Genomic DNA, 25,598 nt, shown 5'->3' with positions numbered 1-25,598 from the left:
TATGGTTACTAATAGATCTGAACGCGCCACGCTTAATTCTAACAAGAACAATCGATATATTGAATAGAGAACAATCGATATATCAAAATAGAGAACAATCAACAATCAATACATCGAAATAGAGAACAATCGATACATCAAAATAGAGAAAAATCGATATATTGAAATAGAGAACAATCGATACATCGAAATAGAGAACAATAGATACATCAAAATAGAAAAAAATCGATATATCGAAATAGAGAACAATTGATATATCGAAATAGAGAACAATCGATATATCGAAATAAAGAACAATCGATATATCGAAATAGAGAACAATCGATATATCAAAATAAAGAACAATCGATATATCGAATTAGAGAACAATCGATATATCGAAATAGAGAACAATCTATATATCGAAATAAAGAACAATCGATATATGGATAAGATTGAAAGGAGAAAAGTTATTAGAAGGTGACGTAGGAGGCGACGCAGTGGCGAGACATAGGCAATACATCAGAGAAGATAAGAAGAGGAAGGCGACACAAAGGCGAGACATAGGCAAAACATCAGAGAAGTTAAGAAGAGGAAGGCGACACGAAGGCAAGACATAGGCAAAACATTAGAGAAGATAAGACGAGGAAAGTTATTAGAAGATAATTTATCAGTACCGATAAAGATAAGAGTAGGAGGATAAGATATGACAGGGAAAGTACTGATAAAGATAAGAGCATGCAGTCATCGGAGGCGGCACAAGTGCCCCTACCAGTGGCTCGCGCGATAGCGAGTTGCCTATGTAACTAATATCTAGATAAGGCGATAAAGCCCCTTCCAGTACATCTCCATCTGCTCATTAGAGAATCTCAACGAGGAGTAGGCGAAGACACACCCCATCATTAAGAAAGGGAACCAATCGTCTTGAGCCAGGCGCATCACCCCTCCACTGAACGAGTGTGCAAACGCCTATATATACGCGTGCCCCGCACTTGCGGAGGCACTCGGGAAAAAATCAGTACAGTAAAGAAGTTGGACTTACGGTCCGTTTTAACCTCACTTTTAAACAAGTATCAAAGTGAACAGTTGCACAAATTGGTACTTTCAAATAAATCATAGAAAGACAGTACATACGCGGTATAGGCTAATAGCCAGTCTCGAGTCCCGCAAGTTAATAAAATTACAGAAAATTAAAGAATTATTATTTTTATATATTAACCATTATTACGTTATCATCTACAGGGTGATTCAGAACAACCCAGGTGTCCTTGCACAGACGTATTCCTGAGTTAATTCTGAGACGATTTTTCCTTTACAAAAATTTTGTCCGCGGCTTATTTTTCAAGTTATAAAAGAAAAAAGTTATCAAATCACGGGACGAATACAGAAGATAGGCAGGAGCGGCGCAACTGGGCGCAACTCCATTCGACACGGGTGATTACGGGACGCACGTTGCGATTAAACACACGTGATGAAACACGCGCCACACACACACACACACACACACACGCGCGCGCGCGCGCGCGCGCGATCTTTATACAATCTTTATACGATCTTTGCGGGGGATCGAGCCCCCACCACGTCCCTCCCGACGAATAATATCTGCAGATGATATGCGACACGATTCGTCGGGAGGGCTCGACCCCCCGCGAAGATCGTATAAATACGGAGCATCGATCAATTGTTTAATTAATAATCTCTCGATTATTAGAGAATCAAGATTTTTTGGAGACGATTGGAGACGAAAATGGCAGCGTATACAAATGCGGAGTATTATGACATGCTCATGGTACTCGGTGAATGTCAGGGGCAATATTACGTTGCTGCAAGAAGATACGCTGAATTGTATCCGAACCGAATAAGACATCCCAGGCCCAATGTTATACTTCAGGCAGCTCAAAGATTATATGAGACTGGAAGTGTCTTACCGACGAAAAAAGACACTGGTAGACATCGTGATGCAAGAAATTTGGAAACCGTGGAAACAGTTCTTTGTGCTGTTGAGCAAGAACCAGAAAGTAGTATTCGAGACATTGCTCGAGAATACAAACTCTCTTTTTCTACCGTCCAAAGAATACTCAAAGAAGAAAAATTGCACGCTTACCACTACACTCGCGTGCAACATTTGCGAGAGGAAGACTATCCTCGGAGGAAGAGATTTTGCGAGGATTTCCTCAGAAGAGTAGACGAAGATCAAGAATTTCCTTCTCGTGTAATATTCAGCGATGAATCGCTGTTCACACGAGAAGGAGTTTTTAACTCACACAATATGCATGTGTGGGACGAAGAAAATCCTCGAGTGACACGACTCAGAAATAACCAAGTTCGTTGGAAACTGAACGTCTGGGCTGGAATTATGGGTACAAAAATATTGGGCCCAGTTATTCTACCGGAAAGATTCAATGGCGCATCGTATGTGGAATTTCTTGCAGAAAATCTGCCACATTTTTTAGAAGAAATACCATTATTAAATAGAAATAAAATTTTATTTCAACAAGACGGTGCTGGCCCACATAACGCTAGAATTGTCACAAATTTTTTAAATCACCAATTTCCCGAACGTTGGATGGGTCGATACGGTCCGATTCGTTGGCCTGCAAGATCACCAGACCTCAATCCGTTGGATTTTTTTTTGTGGGGCTACTGCAAGGAAATAATTTACAGACAGCTTCCTGAGAACGTCGAAGAATTAAATGACAAACTTCATCATGCCATTTTTCTAATCGAAGACGAAGTTATGGAGAAAACTCAAGAAAATTTATTGAGACGTATGAGAGCATGCATCACAATGAACGGCGGACATTTTGAACATTTATTATAAGAACTAAATTCTTTTAAAATATCTTTTAATCTGCCCTTTTCAGGGCAACCAAATATTTTATTTACGATGAACATCTTTTTTGAGTTCGCAAATTGTTAACAAAAAATCCACATCTTCGATTAACAGGCAGATACTTAAACATTACCTACTAATTTTATTCACTTGAATCACTAATATTATTTTGGATTTAAGTGAGACTTAAAAAATGTGTTTATCTTTCTTTTTAAATAAAGAAAATAAAGATTTATACATGTAAATCTCGCTTAAAGCTAAAGTTAAGTTGATTCAATCGGATCTTAGCAGTAAGAAGTTTCGAAGCGTTTTATTGTCGGTCATTAATGCTCTGCATTATTATATCAGACATCATGATTTATCAACTGCAATTATCGACTTAATACTGTTACGCCTGTGCTTTTCGCCGCTGATGCTGTGTGTTACAGCTGACGGACCGATTGATATTATCGATTGTTTACATTCTCTTAGCAACAACTTGTTTATTTACAAATGCCATACGGCTTGAACTTATAGTGACTGATCGATATTATCGATCGGTCCGTCAGCTGTAACACACAGCATCAGCGGCGAAAAGCACAGGCGTAACAATACTTTTCAATAAAAACATAATCTGGTTCATTGTTTACATCGAGTACTGTCTCCGCATCGAGCTACGTGCGTTGTGTAAACGTTAGGCGTATCCTTCGAATAATTTTTAGTCATCGAATAATTAATCGGTAGTAATAACAAACCGATAGATTCGTGTGTGAGTGTGTGTAAATCTGTGAAAGTATTGATTACTGTAATTGCATGTAGTGTGTACTTTTTTCTTAATAAAAGTAAGCGGAATATGATTATTCGGCAGTGATTAATAGCAATGAATTGATTTATAAATCATTCATTTACGTGAGTAAATTCGATACGTGATACGAAAAAAAATGTATGTCTTATAAATCTCGGTATGGATTTGTTGCATGTCAAGTGCTGTGTAAATTTTTATTGCTTATCCCCGGTAAAATTATTCATCCGTCAAACAGAATGAAGACGTCGAATTTGTAAAAATAAGTGAGCGAGCGAGAGAGAGAGAGAGAGAGAGAGAGAGAGAGAGTTGTGTGTGTGTGTGTGTTTGTGTGTGTCTGTGTGTGTGTGTGTGTGTGTGTGTGGCGCGTGTTTCATCACGTGTGTTTAATCGCAACGTGCGTCCCGTAATCACCCGTGTCGAATGGAGTTGCGCCCAGTTGCGCCGCTCCTGCCTATCTTCTGTATTCGTCCCGTGATTTGATAACTTTTTTCTTTTATAACTTGAAAAATAAGCCGCGGACAAAATTTTTGTAAAGGAAAAATCGTCTCAGAATTAACTCAGGAATACGTCTGTGCAAGGACACTTGGGTTGTTCTAAATCACCCTGTATATTATTCTCATAATAAACTTTATAATTGAAGCAGTGTAAAGTTCTCCAACTATCCAATACTTACCCGACTTTTCACGAATTCCTTTTTACCTTTCTGTTGGAAGTGAGCACGTGTTTAGAGAATCTGTAGTGCGGTCAGCCGCACACGGCCTATCGAGACACAGATCTGTGGTATTTAGTGCGGTCAGCCGCACAATTATTAACGGATCACATCAACCAGCATTTTCTTTTGATAATCTACTCCCATGCCTATTCATCCTTCAAATATATTAAGACTGACAAAACTACGAGAACATCATTGAAGATTCAGCAGAAATAAGGACCTTAAACTGGTAACAGATTCAAGTTTAGACATTACAAATAAAAAGATTGAAGTCGAGTCAGTGCGCGAATAGCAGTGTTAAAATTCTTTCGTTATCGCCAGCAGAGATAACGGTTACCGGTCGCTCCTTCATTCTCTATCCATTCTGCTTACTAAGCGTAGCCTTGAGCGAGACCGCGCAGTACAGTCAGTGTCAAAAGTTTCGACTGTACGGTACAGTCCATGTTAAAAGTTTCGACTGTGCGGTACAGTCCATGTCAAAAGTTTCGACTGTGTGGTACAGTCCATGTCAAAAGTTTTCAAGACCACACGGTACAGTCCATGTCAAAAGTTTCGACTGTGTGGTACAGTCCATGTCAAAAATTTTCAAGACCACACAGTACAGTCCATGTCAAAAGTTTTTCCATAATTTAAGGATGTCATTTATGTTCACTATAATAAATTGATCAAGGAAGGAAGAAGAAGAATAAATAAACGACATTTACATTGCAGAACAAGAAATTTATTTATTCTCCTAAAACGTAGAAATACACACAAATCCTGCTACAGGCCGACTGTGACGTTCAGACAGGTAACGGCAGTCCCGCGTCCTTGCAGTGACCTCTCGTGGAGCAAACCACGTCAATAAAACTGGTGGCAGCGGCTAATATATCCACATTAATGGTCTTCGGGAAACAGGTAACCATCGTTCAGACGACAAAGGCCTCTCGTTCCTGAAGATAGACAATAACGCGTTAGCACGAACCACCCGGAACGTGACAGCGGCGGACGTTAACACGTTCGTAACGAAGTTACGACGTAACAGTATGGATGTAATTCAGTTCGACACAGGTTGAAATATTTTAACCAAGTAAAATATTTATTCACAGTTATCACCGAAGTGATTATCACACACGCAATACATTATTGGTGTTACGCACTACGCGGTTGCTCGCGTCGCGTGAGGCCGATAATCTCGGTCCTCAGAATGATGTTCGGCTCACTACTTGCCGAAACATCCCGATTTTAATGTAAATACATTGTAACGGAGAGATCCGCAGTCTCGTGTTGCGGGCACAGACTTCTATAATATAGGCTAGACCGCTAACTCCTATTATTTACCTATGTAAAACTGTTGCCTGCGCAGAAGACATGCGCAGTATAACATTCGGTCTAACGTGGCTAACGCATGCACGGTATGGAAAAATTCATTCTAACCTCGAAACCTCGGATACATAATCGTGCTACTGATATGTGCTATTGATCTTGTTATTGCATATATAAAATAATTTTGCAATTTTTTATATTTTGTAAAAAATGCCGAAGTGCGTTGTACTGAATTGCTCAAATGCAACGGACGGAAAGAAGGGCGAGACACATTTTTTCAAGTAAGCAATGAAAAATAAATATATATATATATATATAATATAGTAATAATATAATTTTGTTTAATTAATATATTACAAAAATATATACATATGATAATTATAAAAATATATACACATGATATATATAATATTACATTAAAAGTACATGATAATTTACATTAATATAAAAAATTTAGATTTCCACAAGAAAAAGTCATCATAGCAAAATGGATTGAAGCAACCGGAAGGAGTAATTGGATACCCACTGAAACAAGTGTCATATGCAATTTACATTTTAGAGAGGAAGATTATACGACATCTAAAATAAGAAAACGACTGAAAGCAGATGTTATACCAACGCTATATATACATTGTACAACAAATATGCGTAAGTATAGGAAAGAGGGAGAAAGAGAGAGAGAGAAAGGGAGAGGCAGAGATACTAGAATATATATAATAAATAAAATAGATTTCTATTTTAAATTTTGTGATAATTTTATAATACAAAATATTTCTATTTAAATTTTGTAATAAGTTTGCTAACCACATATATCCGAAATTTTATTTTTTGAATTAATGGTGCAATATATTTGTTGAACATCTATGAATATCTACTTTTATAATTCCTGTTATATATTTTCTTATTTTATCTTCAGTTTGTTTTATTTTTATTTAAATATATATTTTTACAGAAAAAAAGGTAGATATCTCTTACAAAGTATGTAACATTCAAAAAAACACACAAACACAATTGAGGACAGCTATAGATGTTGGTATGTACATATCATTTATCTGTTTTGATCCGACTTTTGATTGTGTACATTTATTGAAATATTATTTATTTATAGCAAACACAGAAGAGGCTGTTATTAGTTACGAACAACATTTGGATAGACAAGAAAATGATAGTCAAAGAAAATTAAATAGTATGACAGACTGGTGTATACACACTGGTATGTATAAAATTTATACTATAAATAATTTTTTTTCTTATTATTTTTGTATTTAATAACTATTTTATTTCATAGACATTTTGACAAACACTAATCAGTCAAAATCAAGAAAGAGAAAAGCTTCAGATCCACTACGAGAAACACAATTAAAAATTGAGGAATTAGAAAAGGAAAATAATCGATTGAGAGATAAAGTACGATATTGGGAAAATAAATATGAAGAAAAATTTGAAATTCGAGGGAATGAATTAAAAAATCTTTTTGAACAACAGCAAAAGGAATCCCAAGAGAAATTAGTCATTAAAAATAAACAATTAAAATTATTACGAGTTCAAGTTAAAAGAAAAGAGAGCAAAATCAAAGAATTGCTAAGCAAATTATTAAATATGAATTTATTAAAGTACATCATATGATACTCTATTGAATGAGTTCGAAAATTCTAAGGATTTATTTATAAATGAACACAAAAACAAAAAAAAATCACCTCATGGAAAGCGATACAGCAAAGAGGTAAAAAAATTTGCTGTCACTTTACACTATCATTCTCCCAAGGCTTATGAGTTTTGTAGGTTAGCAGGTTTCTTTTCCTTTTCTATTTTAACATTTAATTATTTTTATAATATATAATATAATGATATATTTCTAGCTAAAACCCATATCTAAGATTGTGGCTAAATTAAAGAGCTGAAATGGTTGGTTTATTTCGATTTGTAATATGTGCATGAACAATCAGTGTGTGGATTCTTTGCACCTTTTTTTCTCTTTAATTTATCTTTTATTTTTTTGCATACATTTTCGAATAATGGAATAATGGAATTTTTATGATGATTTAATGATTTGCATTTTATTGCATGTTTCTATATTGTTTATATGACATTTTCCTATACATTATTTTGCATTTTGTTAATTTCATCTCGGAATATCTTTCTTACTGAATTTTTTATACAAGTTTTCACCCTCTATATTTCGGAAATGGAATAAAATTCGGGAAAATCGCGAAACATATTGCATTATTTGAAAAAACTCCAATCTTTTTGAAAGAGTAGCTTCTTGAAATAATTGACGCGTTTCGCGATGTTACGGAATGATTTTTGAAGGATTATTAAAATATAGAGCGTGGAAATTTTTTATTGGCAAACCTCCTGTATTAGCATAACATATAATATGTAATACACATACACACACATGTTTTTGTTTTGTTTCTTATAGGACAGTATTTACATTACCGCATCCAACAGCGATCAGAAATTGGAACTCAACTGTGGACGCCTCACCTGGTTTTCAGAAACAAGTTCTCGAAGGATTAAAGAATCTTCCTGCAGAAGATAAAGACTGTAATTTAATTTTTGATGGTATGGCTATTCGTCAACAAGTTTTATGGGATCAACAAAATCATAGATTTGTTGGGTTTTGCGATTATGGGAGTAATATTAGTCTAGAATGTAACGAAACAACAACTAAAGAAGCTTTAGTTTTTTTACTAGTAAGTTTAAATGGAAAGTGGAAGTGGCCTATCGCCTATTTTTTTAAACATTCAATGACTGCCATTATATTAAAAGAATTAATAACAACAGCCTTAATCTTAACTGCAGAAGTGCAATTAAATGTACTTGCAATTATATGTGATGGAGAAACTGTCAATTGTTCTACACTAAAAGAATTTGGATGTAATATTTTTGTCGATAGGTTTCAAGATATTCAAAATTCTTTTCCACATCCGGTACTAAATTATAACATAAGAGTATTATTAGATGCATGTCACATGTTGAAATTAGGCAGAAATACATTAGCAGATTATAAAGTTCTATGTACCAAGGAGGGAAATATTAAGTGGGAACACATTGTACAATTACATAAGATTCAACAACAGTTAACATTAAAATTAAAAAATAAATTAAGTTCACAATGTATTAATTGGCGACAAAATAAGATGAAAGTAAAATTTGCTGCTCATACTTTAAGTGCTTCAGTAGCAAGTGCAATGAAGTACTTGAAAGATGCAAATGTGGAAGAATTTCAAGACTGTGAAAGTACTATTAAGTTTATTGAAACAATTGATTGGTTATTTGACTTTTTAAATAGTAGAAATCCGTTTGGAAAGGGTTTCAAACAACCTCTTACAAAAAATAGATTGCAATATATAAAACCAATAATTGTTGAAAAAATAAATTATTTATATGAGTTAAAAATTATGGATGGCAGATTTTTGAAACATACAGGAAGAAAAACATTTATTTGTGGTTTAGCATTAGCAGTAAAATCCATTATAGAAATTGCAGAACAAATATTTAATGAAAAAGAATGGTACAAATATTTATTAACATATCGGTTTTCTCAGGATCATTTAGAAATACTATTCGCTAAAATTAGAAGTCGGCATGGGTATAACAATAATCCAAATGTTCTACAATTTAAATATGCTATGAGGCAGATTCTAATGCGTAATAGTATAAAATGTAGTAAGTCTATGAATTGTATGGAAATGGATAATGATCCTGTTGGTGCTGTTTTTGATATAGTGTGGAAAGAAAAAAGTAAGGAAAAAATCTTATCATGTGTAAATATCGATGAAAATGAATCCGAAGAAAATTTATCTACAGCATTATTGTTGCCAACAAATTTACAAATAATAAATGAAAATATACTATATTATATTGCCGGATATATTGTAAGAAAGCTAAAAATTATTGATTGTTTAACTTGTTACAATAGTTTATTGCGAGAACAAAATGATCATTGTTATAATAGTTATGGTCCTTTTTCAAAATTTGTTGATCATGTGACAAGAGGTGGATTACTTTATGCATCACAAAGTGTCCAAAAAATAGTGACCGCTACAGAGAAAGAAATACAAATTCAAACTTGTGGATTAACAAAATGGTCACAAAATAATTTAGATTTAAAAATATTACATGCGATTAGACGTAAGTTAGTCTTTGATAATACCATTTTTCCTAATTTATCTTGTGATAATGTCGAATTTTTAGAGACACCGCATAAAATAAAATTAATTAATGCCGTATCCCATAGATACATTAAAATAAGATTGTATTCTTATACAAAATTTTATGTACAAGAAGTTCTACAACCACAAAGAAAACGTCATCGTTTAACAAAACAAATACTTTTTTATAATGAATAAGCTTTATTATATATAAATATTATATAAATATATAATAATACTCTTATATAATATTTATATATATTTATGTAATAAGTTACTTATTAGAAAACAAAAATAATTTTATTTTTTTTTAATATATGTTTTTTCTATTTTCTTCTAACATTATTGAAAAAAATATATCTATTTTTGTATATAATTGTATCTATTTTGTTGTACGTATTGTACATGTCTCGAAAAATCAAATAGCTTTTGATGTACCATACGATGCGAAAAAAATGAATACAAAATAAATAAAATCTAAAAAAAAATGTAAATGATATTAATATGTATTATTTATTTATGTATTAATCACCTATTACATATATTTATTTTTAAATATCTAATTTTAATTTTACACATTAATACATTACACATTAAAATGATAAATTTTTTTTTCAATTTTTTATGGAAAAAATATATATATTTCTCCTTTGTGATATAACAAGGATAATAAAAAAATACAGAAAAAAAAACTTTTTATATACAATATTATTAGTCATTTTATATATATTATTATTAATGAAGCATGTTAAATTAATATGTAATGTATAATTGATAATTTTACACACTCGATATATATCTCTTTCTCAAGTATATAAAACATCAGACTGCGCATGCCTGAAGCTTATACTGCGCATACGCGAGAAATGTAAATATTTACTGGCAACAGTTAAAGAGACGAGTTAGCAGTCTAGCCTATATTATAGAAGTCTGTGGTTGCGGGTCTCGGAAGCAACTTCTTCCTTTCGGCTCGATCGTTTCCTTTTATATCCTCTGGCTACCGCTTTCCCCTTCCTTGGCGGCGCTCGCCAATCCGGTTCCAGGTTTTCTGGTAGTTAGACTTCCGCCAATCGGTGTAAAGATCACCCGACAAAGACGCAAGTTGCTTACGCCGGCGGCGGCATCGAGCCATCAAAAGCACAATAGCCCATTCATACGTAGCGGTAAAAGTTTCGCGGTGCCCGGTTAACATTGACCGACTGTTTTCATTTTCTTTGATAGTTTTTACCGCTGTCTGCGCTATCGTTCTTTTGAATCCTTATAAGGAATATCAAATGCTACAGGCCGCTTGAGTATTTTTACTCGTATTGATAAATAAAATAATTTTTGCCTGTAGCCGCGGATGACAAACAAAATTATATTAATAATAACGGAACATCCTTGTGACTCGCGTTTTACTTTTAACTAACATAAAATAATGAGTTCGCGAGTCTATAACAAACATAATGATTGTAAAAAATAAACTTAGCGTCTTGTTCTTCAAGACGCTTATCACGAGTCTTAAAACTGAGAAAAAAACTAATTAATTTTTGATATTATTATAATTTATGTTTAAACGCAAAACGGGGTTATATTTACACTTACTGACTAAGAATTATTGTAAATGTAACGCTTTGTTACGTCTTGTTTAATTTTCCGCGGTTAATTCAACTGAGATTATAAAAAAATGGAGAGGGAAAAATAAATTGAAGGGAGACAGACTGCCCTGTAGTTAATAATAAAATTATTGTTAAAATATATATATATTTGTAGTGCCTAACTGTCAACAAGCGGGGCCGAGCGGAAACCTGTACGCTTAGTTAACGCAAAGGGCGCTATGAGAGGTTCCTTTTTAAACAGTACGCTAATCGCGCAGGGCGCTTGTGAAAAATGAAGGGCCCTGGTTGATCCGGTGCGGACGTTGATCGCACAGGGTGGTAATAGATAAAGAAGAACCCTGGTTGATCTGCCGCTAATATGGTAAGGTAAATATTTTTATTTTGAATTTATAATTATAAGGGTGGTAGCATGGCAGTTTACTAACGTTTATTAATAATCATTTTGATTATTTATTATTTTATTCTAGCGCGAAGGCGGTCATCGACTAGGAAGGACCCTTATTTACCGGATGCAGGCATTGATCGCACTGGCAAGTGTCGGTAAGGAAGGCTCCCGTGGAATAGCCGCTAGTGGGCGTAGGTAAGATATAATAACCTATAAATGGGAACAAAATTATGATTTTTATTCATAGAGAATAAAATAATATATAAAAAAAAAAGAAAAGACATTGGTCAGAATACAGGAAATAGAGTTATTAGTCTACCAAGAAATAGTAATTATAGAAGGAACATAATAATATATGTAATTATATATATATATATATATATAAGAGAAAAATGAATATAGCAATACAGCAGTATTCTTATAGATTAAAAAGAGAATATATTATTTATAACTAAACGCAGTAACTTATTGAAAAAAAAAATTTAAAAAATGTCATTGTAGAGTAGGCTTAATTATCTTATATAAGATCCAAAATAAATGCTATCGCGATTTAACAATCAAAAAAAAGAAATTAACTTAATCACATTGATAAAGAAAGTATCGTATAGAAATTAACATAATTAAAGATTAAACATAGTTAAGTGTATAAACAAAATACTTTGGTGAGAATGTATCACATTGTTAATGGAGTTCGACTTATTTATTTTTCAGTCTATGGTTATCAATGGTGGCTGCGGAACTAGCCTGAGCTTAAAGAATACGACTTCGTTGTATATAATCCGTGGAAGAGCTTTTATAGTCTTTCGATCTAAAATAATTGTCGACGCTTGTGAAGAGGCGTCAGAGTCTCCTTCGTAATCAAACGCTTGAGACGGTGGTTTCTCCGTTTTGAGAATTAACTTCTGTTCAGAGACGGTGGGTTGCGGTCCAACCGTTAAATTTATAAAAGAATTATCCTTATCAAGTGCTCTGAGCAATGACTCTTGGCCCAACTCGGACGTAAATTGTTCTAATTCCGAGATTATTGGAGGACTCAGCTGGATTTCAAGGTCTTCGTAGAGATTTAAATCCTCCTTTTCAACTGGTATGAGAAATTCCAGAATAGATCTTTGAGAAAAGTCGGGTTCAGATAGTAGCCCGTATCTTAGCCGTTTTAATTGCACGGCTTTACCCGAGCGTCGGAAACGCGACATCTAAAGGTATCCATTATAATCAGTAAAAACATCTACGTTAATTAAATCGAATCTAATACCATTTGTTATTTGTATTTGTTAATTTGTTAATACTTATTTCTTTTATTTGTTTCAGGAGCAGCCGGCGGACGTCCAACTGGAATCATCGAGGGAAAACGCGGACGAGGTAAGTACCGACTTAATTGTTATTAATTATATTTTAATCTTTATTGCTTTTGTTTCAGGTGTTATTACGATGGAGTCGAAGGTAAGTATATTGTTTATGGATGATCATTAACCATTTATTATATCTGTTTCAGGTCCAATTCATCGGAGGAAGATGATCAACCCGTTTGGAAGTAAGTATAAAGTAATAATGTAATAATGTTAATTAATAATGTTTTATTTATGTTGTTAATAAGTCAATTGATTGTTTAGAGAACCACTGTAAAGATTATTAATAGCTGACTTTAGTTTGATTATTAGTTCTTTTGATTTTTTATTAATAAGTGTCTAGAGAAAATCTAGTGATTTCCTAGAGAGATTGGTTATTAAGCGATATCTTTGTTATAAATAATAGATTTGATATTTAGGCCTGATGGGAAGATAACTGAACATTTACGGAAGAGATCGTATAATTAATTAATATAAAATTAATTGTTAAACATGTGTTTATGTTAAATTTGTTTGTTACAGATCTAGTTACTGAATGAGAGGCTTGAAAGATGTCAAGAAGGCTCCGATCAATACTTTATTAAATGATTGGTTAATTGTTTAAATAACGTTGTAATTTGTTTAATAAATTTATTGTTCCCTTAGACATAACAGATTGAATGCAGTATATTAATTATAGAAAAAGATATAAGCTGATTATGAAAGCTATTGTAATTGTTAATAGTTATGTGTAATAATTTAACATGAAATAAATAATTTAAATTGCTACTGAGATTTATTAATTTAATGAATACTGGCGTGTGTAGTCAAATGATGTTAATACAATAATGTGTATAAAATAATGTTATATGGTAAAACGTATTTTAATTAATAATAAATAGATAACGTGAGGGTGAAATTGGTAAGAGAAAGAGATGTAAAGCAAGATTACTGTGAGAACGCCCTATGGGAGGCGCTAAGAATTGTGAGTTTTAGAACGCTCTACGAGAAGCGCTCGAGGAGATGAGTTTTAGAACGCTCTATAGGAAGCGCTCAAGGAGATGAGTTTTAGAACGCTCTATTGGAAGCGCTCAAGGTGGGGAGGGAAAAGCTCTATTATTACACCTTATCAACTTAATTATTAATTAATGTTAATGTTTATTGTTTATAAAATATAATGGTTCAGTTACTAGAATAAGTTGACTAGTTATGCCATAAATAATTGAGTAATTTATACTTTAGAATTGCGCGTAAATGACAGCGCTTTAACGTAATTGTTTAATTATAAATTATATAAGTAGTCTGTTAAATATAAGTATACTCACAGTTAGATATGTTCACAATTGTTTATAAAATGACGTTTGTAATAAGGGCACTGTTTAATGTTTAAATCGTTCACCACTATTTTGTTTATAATTATAAATAGTTGAAAAGTAGTTAATTAAGCATGTATAAAAATTATTATTAAAAGCATTAGAGAAGCGTTAGTGAGATGGTAGTACAATAGCAATGTTAATAAATTGTTCACTTACCTTTGATGCAGTAAATGGGTTTACTGTTACAAAGACCTTATTTGTTATTAACAATCCTTCGCAGTGTGTTGTAGATTGATAATTGCACAGTTGTGGAATGGTGTTGACTCGTGGTTATTAGTTTAAGTGTTGTAAAGTTTATTTAACACTGAGGCACTTTATTATCGATTGCCACTAAGGCTCACACTTTATTTAGTTTACTTATACAATAATTTAAGCGCGTATAACAATTAAAAGGCGGAAGGCCGACTTACACGTGGTGACTAATTTTTAGGTTAAGTCCCGGACTGAGAGTACTGAATTATTACTAGTAGATCAAGTCGTCAAGTGAAGAAGTAGAGACTGTGTAGTTAAGTAGGCTCTTGACGAGGATGATCGCTTATATAAGGGCTATCCCTACTCTCTTGACTTGCGCATTGGACATCGTATGATCAATCGCGTGATCTGTACATTCCTTTCGGATGAGATCATTGAGTCACACCTGTGTTTACATTCGTATAGTCTGAGATGAAAGTTTAGGTTAGGTTACAGGTGCTGCTAAAAGTATTTCGACCTAGTTACTTTTCGTTGCCACTAGCGGTCGACCATAGACTAGTATAATAGTGAATTCGTATTACATGTCATTTCGAGTTTCGGCTTTCTACTGTTTGATTTTATAATTTAGGTATAACAAATCGTCGTTTTATAATTATAGCTTACTAGTTAATAACATTGTTGGCTTTTTGTTTAAACTATTAAAGGTTATAACGCAATTAGTATAACTTTATGATTATTCTATAATAGAGATACTTATTTATTATTTATATTGTAAATTTAAGTGAATAATTATCTGTAATTATTATTGTTAATAAAGTTTTAAAATTTCCCGTGTATACGAGAGCGAGAAAACGGAGAGAGTAGAGTATGGGGACCTTAGGTGGAGTCGCCATACGTAACACCCTCCAAGTCCCGAGTTTCCCCGGGAGGTCAGCATATGGCGCGGGCACCAGGAATAAACATCCGGTGCACTGGCCTTCGGCCCCTTACTCCTGGTTTTACCCAGTGGCTTTCGGAGGTCCCACACCTCCGACAATGTGGGCACCGCAGTGGGCGCAGCTACGCGGGAGGCCCCACGGACGGTTGGGGCAGGAAAAGTTGCGACCCACTTCGCGCCTTACCCGCCGTGGCGACCAGCAGACTCCTCGACTGATCACTCCGGAACCGGTAGAACCGGAACGCACTCCGGTAGTGATTGGTCCTCACTGCTCGACCTTGTCTCGGAATACTTTCGAGCGGCCCAAGCAGCTACCCTCCGCCTTCCGACCCCGCCTCGGAATACGTCCGAGCGGCTCGGAATGGCCCAGCCCGACGAGCCCGGGAGTTCCGGGACATTGACGGCCCGTCGCTCTCCTTCACGACCTTGTACTCGAGAACCACGTCCATGAGTCGTTTGATCGGAAAGGGAGAGCCGCCATTGTGAGACACCGCTTTCCCCCCATGCCAGGCCGCCTTTCCTCTCCCAAAACCGGAAGAGGAAGAGTCGGCCCCAGACACAAGGAGGACCGGCATCCACATCGACCCCTTTAGGCGAGGTCACCAAAATGACCCACCAGAGATCCGTCATTCCGGAGCAGCAACCCCGGCTAGGACAGGTCTCGACTCTGAGGAGAGCACCCCCCTGACCAGCCGCCCCACAGGGCTAACAAGCCTGGCCGCCCGTGCACGGAAGAGAGATGGAAATCTCCCCTTAACGGTGCCGTGCCACCGGGCGATTGAAGTCAGGGCCACCAACCTCTACCGGCAATTGGGATAAATCTCTGAGGGAGTTGCCGGGCTCCCGTTCCCTCCATAGAAGGAACCGTGCGCTCTTAGCACCGTGAAAAGACCCAAATGGACCATCCCACGGTGAGCCTCCTCACCACGACAAGGTGGCGCACAACGAGGAGGAAAGTGAAGTGGCCGAAGGTCCAACACAAAGGTTTAAGGAAAACCTACAACACCAGTTTTGACGACTTAAAGTCGTCCCATCACGAAGGGTTTTTTCAATCATGGGAACCTCGTCAGAAAACCCAGGTTTGATCACGAAGTTATTCCTTCTCCGGAACGTTTTTTTCTCGCTTCTCCGGGTCGTTACTCCGGGACGTCGGACGTAGGTTTGGTAGCTACCTTTGCTACCTACCGGGTTGTCCACTCCCAGGGATCTCCATTTGAGACTTTTCATTAGGAGGTATCTCAACCCCCGGTTGTTTATCGAGGTTTTCCTTCCTCGGGGCGATTTTTGTTTAGCCTGGATCCCGGCCAGCTGGTTATTTCTATTTAAGATTTTTTATTAGGAGGTATCCTCAAACCGCGATTTTTTAACGAGGTTTTTCTTCCTTGGGGCGATCTTTGTTTAGCCTGGATCCCGGCCAGCTGGTTATTTTCATTTGAGACTTTTCATCAGGAGGTATTCTCAAACCCCTGGTTTTTTAACGAGGTTTTCCTTCCTCGGGACAATCTTTGTTAAGCCTGGATCCCGGCCAGCTGGTTATTCCCATTTGAGACTTTTCATCAAGAGGTATTCTCAAACCCCCGATTTTTTAACGAGGCTATCCATCCTCGGGGCGATCTTTGTTTAGTCTGGATTTCGGCCAGCTGGTTCTTTCCATTTGAGATTTTTCATCAGGAGGTATTCTCAAACTCCCGATTTTTTAACGAGGTTTTTCTTTCTCGGGGCGATCTTTGTTTAGCCTGGATCCCGGCCAGCTGGTTATTTCCATTTGGGACTTTTCATCAGGAGGTATTCTCAAACCCTTGGTTTTTTAACGAGGTTTTCTTTCTTCGGGACGATCTTTGTTAAGCCTGGATCTCGGTCAGCTGGTTATTCCCATTTGAGATTTTTCATCAGAAGGTATCTCAAACCCCCGGTTTTTGTGATAAGGTATTCCTTCCTCGGCTTTTTAGGGCATACAGGCTGGCGGAGGGGAAGGGGGAGGGAAAAAGAAAGGGGAGGGGGGGAGAGGGTAAGGAGGGAGTAGGAAAAGAAAGAAAAAAGGATACAGTCTACAGTGGCCTATTTTGAGGTTTTCCCCCTCAGTTTTTTTTACAGAGTTGTACTTCTCTGACCAAATTTTAGGTCATAAAGTAAAGTGCAAGCCTCAGAGCCTTTTTTGGGTATGGCGCCCCAAGTTTTTATAACGGAGTTAAGCTTCTCCGGGTCTTCTCTTAGACCCCGCATCTCCAAGTGGATTTGCAGGGAGCCCTAGCACCATGACAAGGTGGCACACCGTCGCCAGGAACCTTTATGTAACCTTTATGTAACCTGATACTTCCCTTGTAACTTGATACCCCTTTATAATCTGATACCAAACATTACCCTCTCCAATTCTAAGAAAACATTATCCCCTCTCCTCTAAAACGACCCCCACCACTCAAAAATTACCCCTTCCCCCTCAAACTCTTCCTCTCTTCACCCGCACCTCCCTCATTGCTCTTCGGTTAGAACCCCCCTAGTATATCTACTTATGTAACTTATGATTAGCTTTATTTCATAATATAAAATCGTCTTCACGAAATCTATCTTTCCATTCTTCAGTTGTCATCATGCATGTACAACATAGTCGATAAGCAGATGTAGACTCTTTGAAACTTTCTAATAATGCTGCTGCAGTAGTATCACAAGCACAGAAGAGTAAAGAACCTTTAATATTTTTAATGTCACCTTTTACATTAATATTTATGCCTTCTGATTCTAACTTCTTCATGTTTGACATAAATGGTTCCAATATTTTGTCTAAAGCACCAGGTTTTTTGAGATATCCCGTTTTTGTAATTTCGTACAATTAAAAAGCATTCTGATTTGATCGTAATTCCGGATGTATATTACCAAGTGTCCAATAAAACATTGACATTTTATAAATTTTAGACGCTCCTCCAAGAGGATTAGTGATACCAAGATCATCGTAATAAAATATTATAACCAATGATTTGTTATGATTGGAAAAGAATTCACTCTTACGATAATGAGATCCATTTAATATAGTATGATATACAAGGTGTCTGGCAATAATTGTCCTACCGGTCATATACAGGTAGAGGTCAAACCGAGTAGAAAAGTCCTTTACCATTTTTTGATTTTCGTAATAAGTACTGAGTAATTAACGAAAAAAGATCGGCGAATCCGCGCGAGTAAAGCGCGCGCGGCGAGAAGGACATTCCACTGCTATGCGATCACTAGGCGTGCGATGAAGCGTTAGGAGGAGCGCTCTACAAATGACAACGGCAATATACGAGCGGCGCGTAACGCTAGATCCTTGCGTCCTCAGTACTTATATACAAAAATAAAAAAATGATAAAAGACTTTTCTACTCGGTTTGATCTCCTCTACCTGTATATGACCGTTGAGGTGATTATTGCCAGACACCTTATAGTCTATCTTCATACTGTTTAAGATTTTCAATATTTAACAATATTTGCTCGTTTATGAAAAGATTTTTCAAATTGTCTAAAAATAGAACTATATATGCATCATATGTAATATCAATGATTTTAGGAAAATTATTTGTTCTTTTTTTCTTCCATTTTGTACCAGTACTAAGAGAAATTTTTGTTTGAGATACCATATAAAATTTTTCAACAAATATTTTATCCAATCTTTTTTTCGTTTTTATATTAGAAAATATAGTAGGAGGATACTTTTCCTTGTATATTTTTTTAATATCCTCAAAATTAATTAAATATGTCTATTCGCGAGAGGACAATTAGCGAGAGAGTGAGGGACTGTTAGGATCGGAACTTCGAGACAAGACAAGCTCTGGCGACCGCCCGACAAAGAATAGAAGGCAAAAGTCACTTTAATATAATGAGGTTTATTTAAACAACAAATAGTTACCACTCGCGAAAATTCTTAACGGCTAACGCAATTTAACAACGTTCGACAATTTTATCGAGAAAACCCCGACGCCTATCGAGAGCAAACAGTTCAAAAAAAGTCCAAAGCGAAGTCCGTTATAAGAAGTCGTTCCGATATTTCCGTATTCAATTCTATGTAGAGAAAGCCGTGTCGTTAAATAGTTCGCGTATTCTAGTCTTTAATTTCCTCGAGATTCGTAAGAGCGACTACTGAGGCGCGCTCCGTTCGCGCGCCTTATAAGCCTTGGCCCTTCCCGAAAAGATCTAGGTGGGAAACTGAGAGTGTCAACAGGTTTTCCGTCTTCGAGAGGAATCTGTTAATTAAACAGAAGATAGCAATAACAGCGAGTATTGTTCTCGCTGTTTGCTCCAATTCGAGCATGTTTACGCTCGCCGCTGTGTTATCGCAAGGCGAAGGCCGGCTCTAGTTCTCATCTCGCGCGCGTCGGTTCGCAACGAGAGCGGGAAAGAGAGACACGGCCTCGCGCTCTATCTCCGTCGCTCGCTTTATCCCGAACATCCCGCCCGCCTCGCCCGAGTCGTTCCTTGGGCGACATGCTCATTCAACCGCTAACAGAAATAAACGAGATTTTATTAATTACATAGGGCAAATTAATATATAGACAGATATATACATAGTTGAGGAGACCGCTTGAAACGCTATTCAAGCGGTTCCTCGTCTACCTGGTCGTCGCAGACCGGTAGCAAGACAATTTTTACTATCGGCCGCTTGAATGTCGACGCTGCAGTCCGAACGGTGACCACGCGAATATGCTCATCCTTTCCGGGATGAACTTGCACGATGCGCGCGAGCGGCCAGCGCGTCGGCGGCGTATTCTCGTTCCGGATGAGGCACAGGCGTCCAACACGGTAGTCGGCCACCCCCTTCAACCACTTCGGACGATGGACGAGGGAATGCAGGTATTCGCGTGACCAGCGCTCCCAGAAGTGATCGCGCATCCGCTGCAGAAGCTGCCAACGAGTCAGACGGTTGACAGGCAGCTCCGTCAGCGACGGCTCAGGCATGGCCGTCAACGGTCCCCCCACCAGAAAGTGGCCGGGCGTCAAAGCCGACAAGTCCTCAGGATCATCGGACAACGCTTGGAGCGGACGAGAATTGAGGCAGGCTTCCACCTGAGCGAGGAGGGTGCTCATTTCCTCGAAGGTCAAGGTAGAGTCACCCAGGACTCGCCGCAGATGGTGCTTTAAGGATTTTACCGCGGCTTCCCAAATGCCGCCGAAGTGCGGCGCAGACGGAGGGTTAAATCTCCAACGAATTTGCTCCGTCGCCAGTTGTCCGACGATCCGGCGCAGTTCCTGGCTGCCCTCAGCGAAGAAGGCCCGCAACCGGGCGTCGGCACCGACGAAGTTTGTCCCGCAGTCACTTCGGATCGTGTGACACAGACCACGACGTGCCATAAATCGCCGCAAGGCCGCCAGGAACGCGTCGGTGGTGTAGTCCGACACCGCTTCGAGGTGGACCGCCCTAGTGGACAGACAAATAAAAACGGCAATAAATGCCTGTAGGAGCGCTGACCACGCCCCTTGCTTGTCCGCAGTTGAATGGGGCCGGCGTAGTCCACGCCAGTGTTGAGGAAAGGCCGTGCAGGAGTCACTCGATCCCGCGGCAGACTCCCCATCAGCTGTTGCGGAACGGCCGCCCGCCATCGCACACAGGTCACGCAACGGCGCAAACACCGCTTGACGACGGCTCTGCCGCGTGGAATCCAGTAGCGCTGACGGACCGCTCCAAGTGTCATCTGGACCCCGCCATGCAGTGAGCAGCGGTGGCTGGACTCCACCATCAGACGGACCAAGTGAGAGTCGCCAGGAAGGATGACCGGGTGTCGCTCATCGTAGGCCAGGAGCGAGTGCTTCAATCGGCCACCCACACGCATTAGGCCTTCAGCATCTAGAAAAGGACTCAAACGTAAGAGGGAGCTGGAAGTGGGCAGAGGTAAGTGTTGCAGAAGAGCTTTTAGGTCGGCCTTGTAAGCCCCAGCCTGGACTAGACGGATCCAGGTCAGCCTAGCCTCTCCCAGCTCATCGACAGTCAGTTCGCGTCCGGCGGCAGGTCTTCGGTGAAGCCATCGACGACACCAGGCCGTCACTCGTAACAGCCGACGGAGCGACGAGAATCGTAGGAGCTCGTCAGGCTCCTCCACGGGAGCGGGCGCAGTCCTGGCCGCGTGGATTAAAGTTTTCGCCTCCGGCCAGCTGTCCTCGTCGGGCGTCGCCACGTCACAGGGCCATGTCGATGGAGCCGTCCGGAGCCACGGCGGCCCTTGCCACCAGAGAGGATGTTTCACCAGCTCTCCGGGCGACAATCCGCGAGAGGCGCAGTCGGCAGGATTCTCGAGTCCGGGCACGTGATGCCACAGCGCGTCCGGGACTCTGGTTTGGATATCCGCTACACGGTTGGCCACGAAGGTCTTCCATCGAGTTGGATGACCGCGTATCCATCCCAGAGCGACCGTGGAATCCGACCACAGGTGGATCGGAATCCGATTCAGGCCGAGCGTGGCACAGACTTGAGAGGTGAGCTTTGCCAGGAGAGAGGCGGCGCACAGCTCCAGCCGCGGCAGAGACACCGTCTTCAAAGGAGCGACCTTGGTCTTGGCTGATATCAAGCTCGTCCGCCAAGAGTCGCCGCAGCCGATCCTGATGTAGAGCACCGCAGCGTAGGCACGCTCGGATGCGTCGGCGAAGCCGTGCACCTCCGCATCGTCGACTGACGATGCGACGTCCAGCCAGCGCGGAACTCGAAGACACTCGAGTTGAGGGAGCTCCTCCGCGTAGGCATGCCACTGTCGTCCGGCAGCCTCGTCCAGCGGATCGTCCCAGTTCAGTCCCAGCAACCAAGTAGCCTGAAAGGAGATTTTGGCTCTCACGACCACAGGTGCCAGCCAGCCAAGAGGATCAAAGAGGCGTGCCGTGAACGAGAGCACCGATCTCTTTGTGACGTCGACCAGCGTAGCTTCCGGGACGGCGAAGGAAAACTCGTCAGTGGCTGGGTGCCACCGCAGACCGAGCGTTCCCTGAGTCTCGTGCGGTCGCCAATCCCGCAGTTCAAGCTGCATCCGATGCTCCGCAGGGACGCCAGCCAAAAGAACAGAATTGTTAGACGACCATTTGCGCAGGGGGAAGCCGCCCGCCATGCACAATCTGGCCAGCTGTCGCTGCAGCTCGCACGCCTCCTCCAAGGTAGAGGCGCCGGTCAAGACATCGTCCATGTAGACTTCCCCTCGAAGAGCTCGAGCTCCCAGGGGATAATTCTCCGCCTCGTCGTCGGCCAGCTGGCGGAGAGTGCGCATCGCCAGGAAGGGAGCGCATGCCAAACCGTATGTCACGGTATTTAGACGATACTCCGTCACCTCGTCTAAGGGATGGTATCGCCACAGGACTCGCTGAAGATCCTGGTCCTCAGGATGGACCAGAATTTGGCGATACATCTTTTCTACGTCCGAGGCCAGGACGTAGCGATGAAGTCGCCATTTCAAGAGAACGTCGGCGAGGGGAGGCAGCAGGTTCTGGCCCACCAGTAGACTCCGGTTGAGAGAATCGCCGGACGGAAGCGCAGTCGAGCCATTGAACACCACGCGAAGCTTCGTGGTGGAACTAGCCTCCCGCAGGACTCCGTGGTGAGGCAGGTAGCTCACACGATCTCCGGCAGCTATGTCAGCTCGCACCGGTGTCATGTGACCCAAGTCTTCATACTGCCTCATAAAGTCTACGTACATTTGACGCAGTCGGTCGTCTCGCGCAAATCGCTTTTCCGTGCCCGTCAGGACGCGGGAAGCGGCGCGCTTAGTAGCTGCTAAGTCGGGCAGAGGAGCAACTACTGGTAGCCGCACGATGTAACGACCGTCCGCTTGTCGTCTGTGTGAGCGTCGGAAGATATCCTCACACTCCTGCTCGGTGGGAGTGAGAGGAACAGGACCGGTTGGCAGTTCCTCCAGCTGCCAGAAGTTCCTCACCAGGCTGGCAAGGTCCTCTTCGATCCGGCATTGCATAGTCCGCGTGCGGTCGGGAGAATCAGCAGGGCCGACTGGCCCGGAGATTACCCATCCTAACGCAGTCTGTTGTGCTGCAGGCTGATCAGGCTCGCTCGTCCTCGCGCCAGTTCGGAGGAGGGAGCCGTAAATGTCGACTCCTAGGAGGATGTCTACAGACTCGGCTTCTAAGAAATCTGGGTCGACGAGTGTGATGCCGTTCAGGTGTGGCCAGGCGGTCGGATCCGCTCGGAAACCGCTCTCGTACAACGTTATTCGCGGCAAGATCAACGCAGAGACCGACAACGACAAATCGCCTTCTCGAGGTGAGATCTGCAGATCGACAAAACCGCGCGATACCCCGTTCCTCTTGCCGCAGACTCCGAAGACCGCGAAAGCCGACCGCGAGCGAGGCAATCGCAGACGTTGAATCAGTGACTCCGTCACCAACGACGTTTCCGATCCCGCGTCGACCAGTGCCCGCACGACGTGGTCGACACCGTGGCGATCTTTCACTCGAACGCGAGCAGTCTGCAGCAGCATTGACATTGCGATCTTCTTCGTTCTCACGAGATGAGTTTTTACAACCGCGACTGAGGCGTAGGCGTCGTGCAAGGTCGAATGATGACGCTCGTTGCACGACAGGCACGATTTTCGCGACGGACATTTGGTAAGCTTGTGCTTACCGAGGCAGTTCACGCACAATTCATTAGACGACGCGAATTGCTTTCGTTCGGCAGCCGTCTTGCTGAGATACGAATCGCACTGACGCACGTAGTGATCCTGGTTGCAGAGAAAGCAGCGGCCTCGCTGGCTTTCCTGCTTGCGCACCTGTAACGCGTTTTTCTGACGAGGAGTACTCGAGTTCGCTTTAGCTGAGCCAGCGTTGCTCTTCGGGGTAGTCAGCGACTCGAGGGTCCGCATCCTCTGGCCAACGAATACGAGCAGCTCGTCGAGGGACGGCGGTTCCGTCGTCTTACTAAGCTGCGTTTCCCATTCCCGGCGCGACACCGAATCGAGAAGTTCCGTGATCAATTGGACACAAAGATCGTCACTACGCGTCAAGGGGCGACCGATCCCCTCTAAAGACCCGACGGTTGTCTGTACGCAATGATAGATTTTGCGGAGCTCAGCGGCTGACTCACCCTTCATTTTTGGCAGCGACAGGAGCCGCGAGATGTATGACCTCGCTAGGAGCCTCTTGTTCTCGTAATGCGTCTTCAATGCCCGCCAGGTACGCTCGAAGTTGGCGTCAGTCGTTGGCAGTTGGCGAGTAACCTGCTCCGCTTCCCCCTTCAGGCTGATTTTCAAATAGTGGAGCTTCTCAACCGGCGTGGCTGAACTGTTGCTAATCACCAGCGAAGAGAAGAGGTCACGAAATGCGGGCCAGTCCTCGTACTGGCCGGAGAACTGTGGTATGGAGATGCGAGGCAACTTCGGAGCGGCGGGAGCCGCTGCCGCGACGGCGGCAGCGGGCGCGGCGACCGCCGCTTGGCCTGGACCACGCATCGCGCGGATATCGTCCAGATATTTGCCCTTCTGCGTGTGGTACGACATGTCGGCCTTGAACATCAAGTCCTTCGTCACATATTCGTGCTCGTAGAGGTCGTCTCCGTACTCCTGGAACAGCCGCTCATGGCGAGTGACGAACTTGCTCCAGTAGCCCTCCAATGTCTGGAGGCGGGCTTCCAGGAGCCCGAGTGTTATGTTGGCTTCTCCAGACTTCCTCATGTTGTCGTAGGATCGAGAAAGAAGTCCAAAAAGGTCGTGCTGAGCCTGCACGAGGTCGTCCGACGGGCTACTCATGCCTATCTGGCAGGTGCGCTCACCGAAAGATCGTCGACGAACGTCACAGTCACGTCACCGCATTCACTCAAATTTACCGGCACCGGCGACGCGGATATCCGGCTCGAAGGACCAGCTAATATTCGCGAGAGAACAATTAGCGAGAGAGTGAGGGACTGTTAGGATCGGAACTTCGAGACAAGACAAGCTCTGGCGACCGCCCGACAAAGAATAGAAGGCAAAAGTCACTTTAATATAATGAGGTTTATTTAAACAACGAATAGTTACCACTCGCGAAAATTCTTAACGGCTAACGCAATTTAACAACGTTCGACAATTTTA

General features: G+C 40.9%; 1 protein-coding gene across 1 annotated transcript; it reads right to left on the bottom strand.

Moving 5' to 3' along the window:
• Positions 1 to 20,139: 20,139 nt before the first annotated feature.
• On the bottom strand, positions 20,140 to 25,277 carry LOC105680060 (uncharacterized). The gene is made up of 2 exons (XM_067349280.1): positions 21,178 to 25,277; positions 20,140 to 20,965 (listed from the first exon to the last, which is right to left on the bottom strand). The coding sequence occupies exons 1-2, from the start codon at positions 25,275 to 25,277 to the stop codon at positions 20,140 to 20,142; spliced, it is 4,926 nt and encodes a 1,641-aa protein (XP_067205381.1).
• Between the last annotated feature and the right edge of the window lie 321 nt (positions 25,278 to 25,598).

The sequence above is a fragment of the Linepithema humile genome, chromosome 2 (genome assembly GCF_040581485.1).
Source record: "Linepithema humile isolate Giens D197 chromosome 2, Lhum_UNIL_v1.0, whole genome shotgun sequence".
Classification (NCBI taxonomy): Eukaryota; Metazoa; Arthropoda; class Insecta; order Hymenoptera; family Formicidae; genus Linepithema; species Linepithema humile.
Note: the sequence above shows the minus strand (reverse complement) of the source record. Positions and strands in the feature narration are given on the sequence as shown.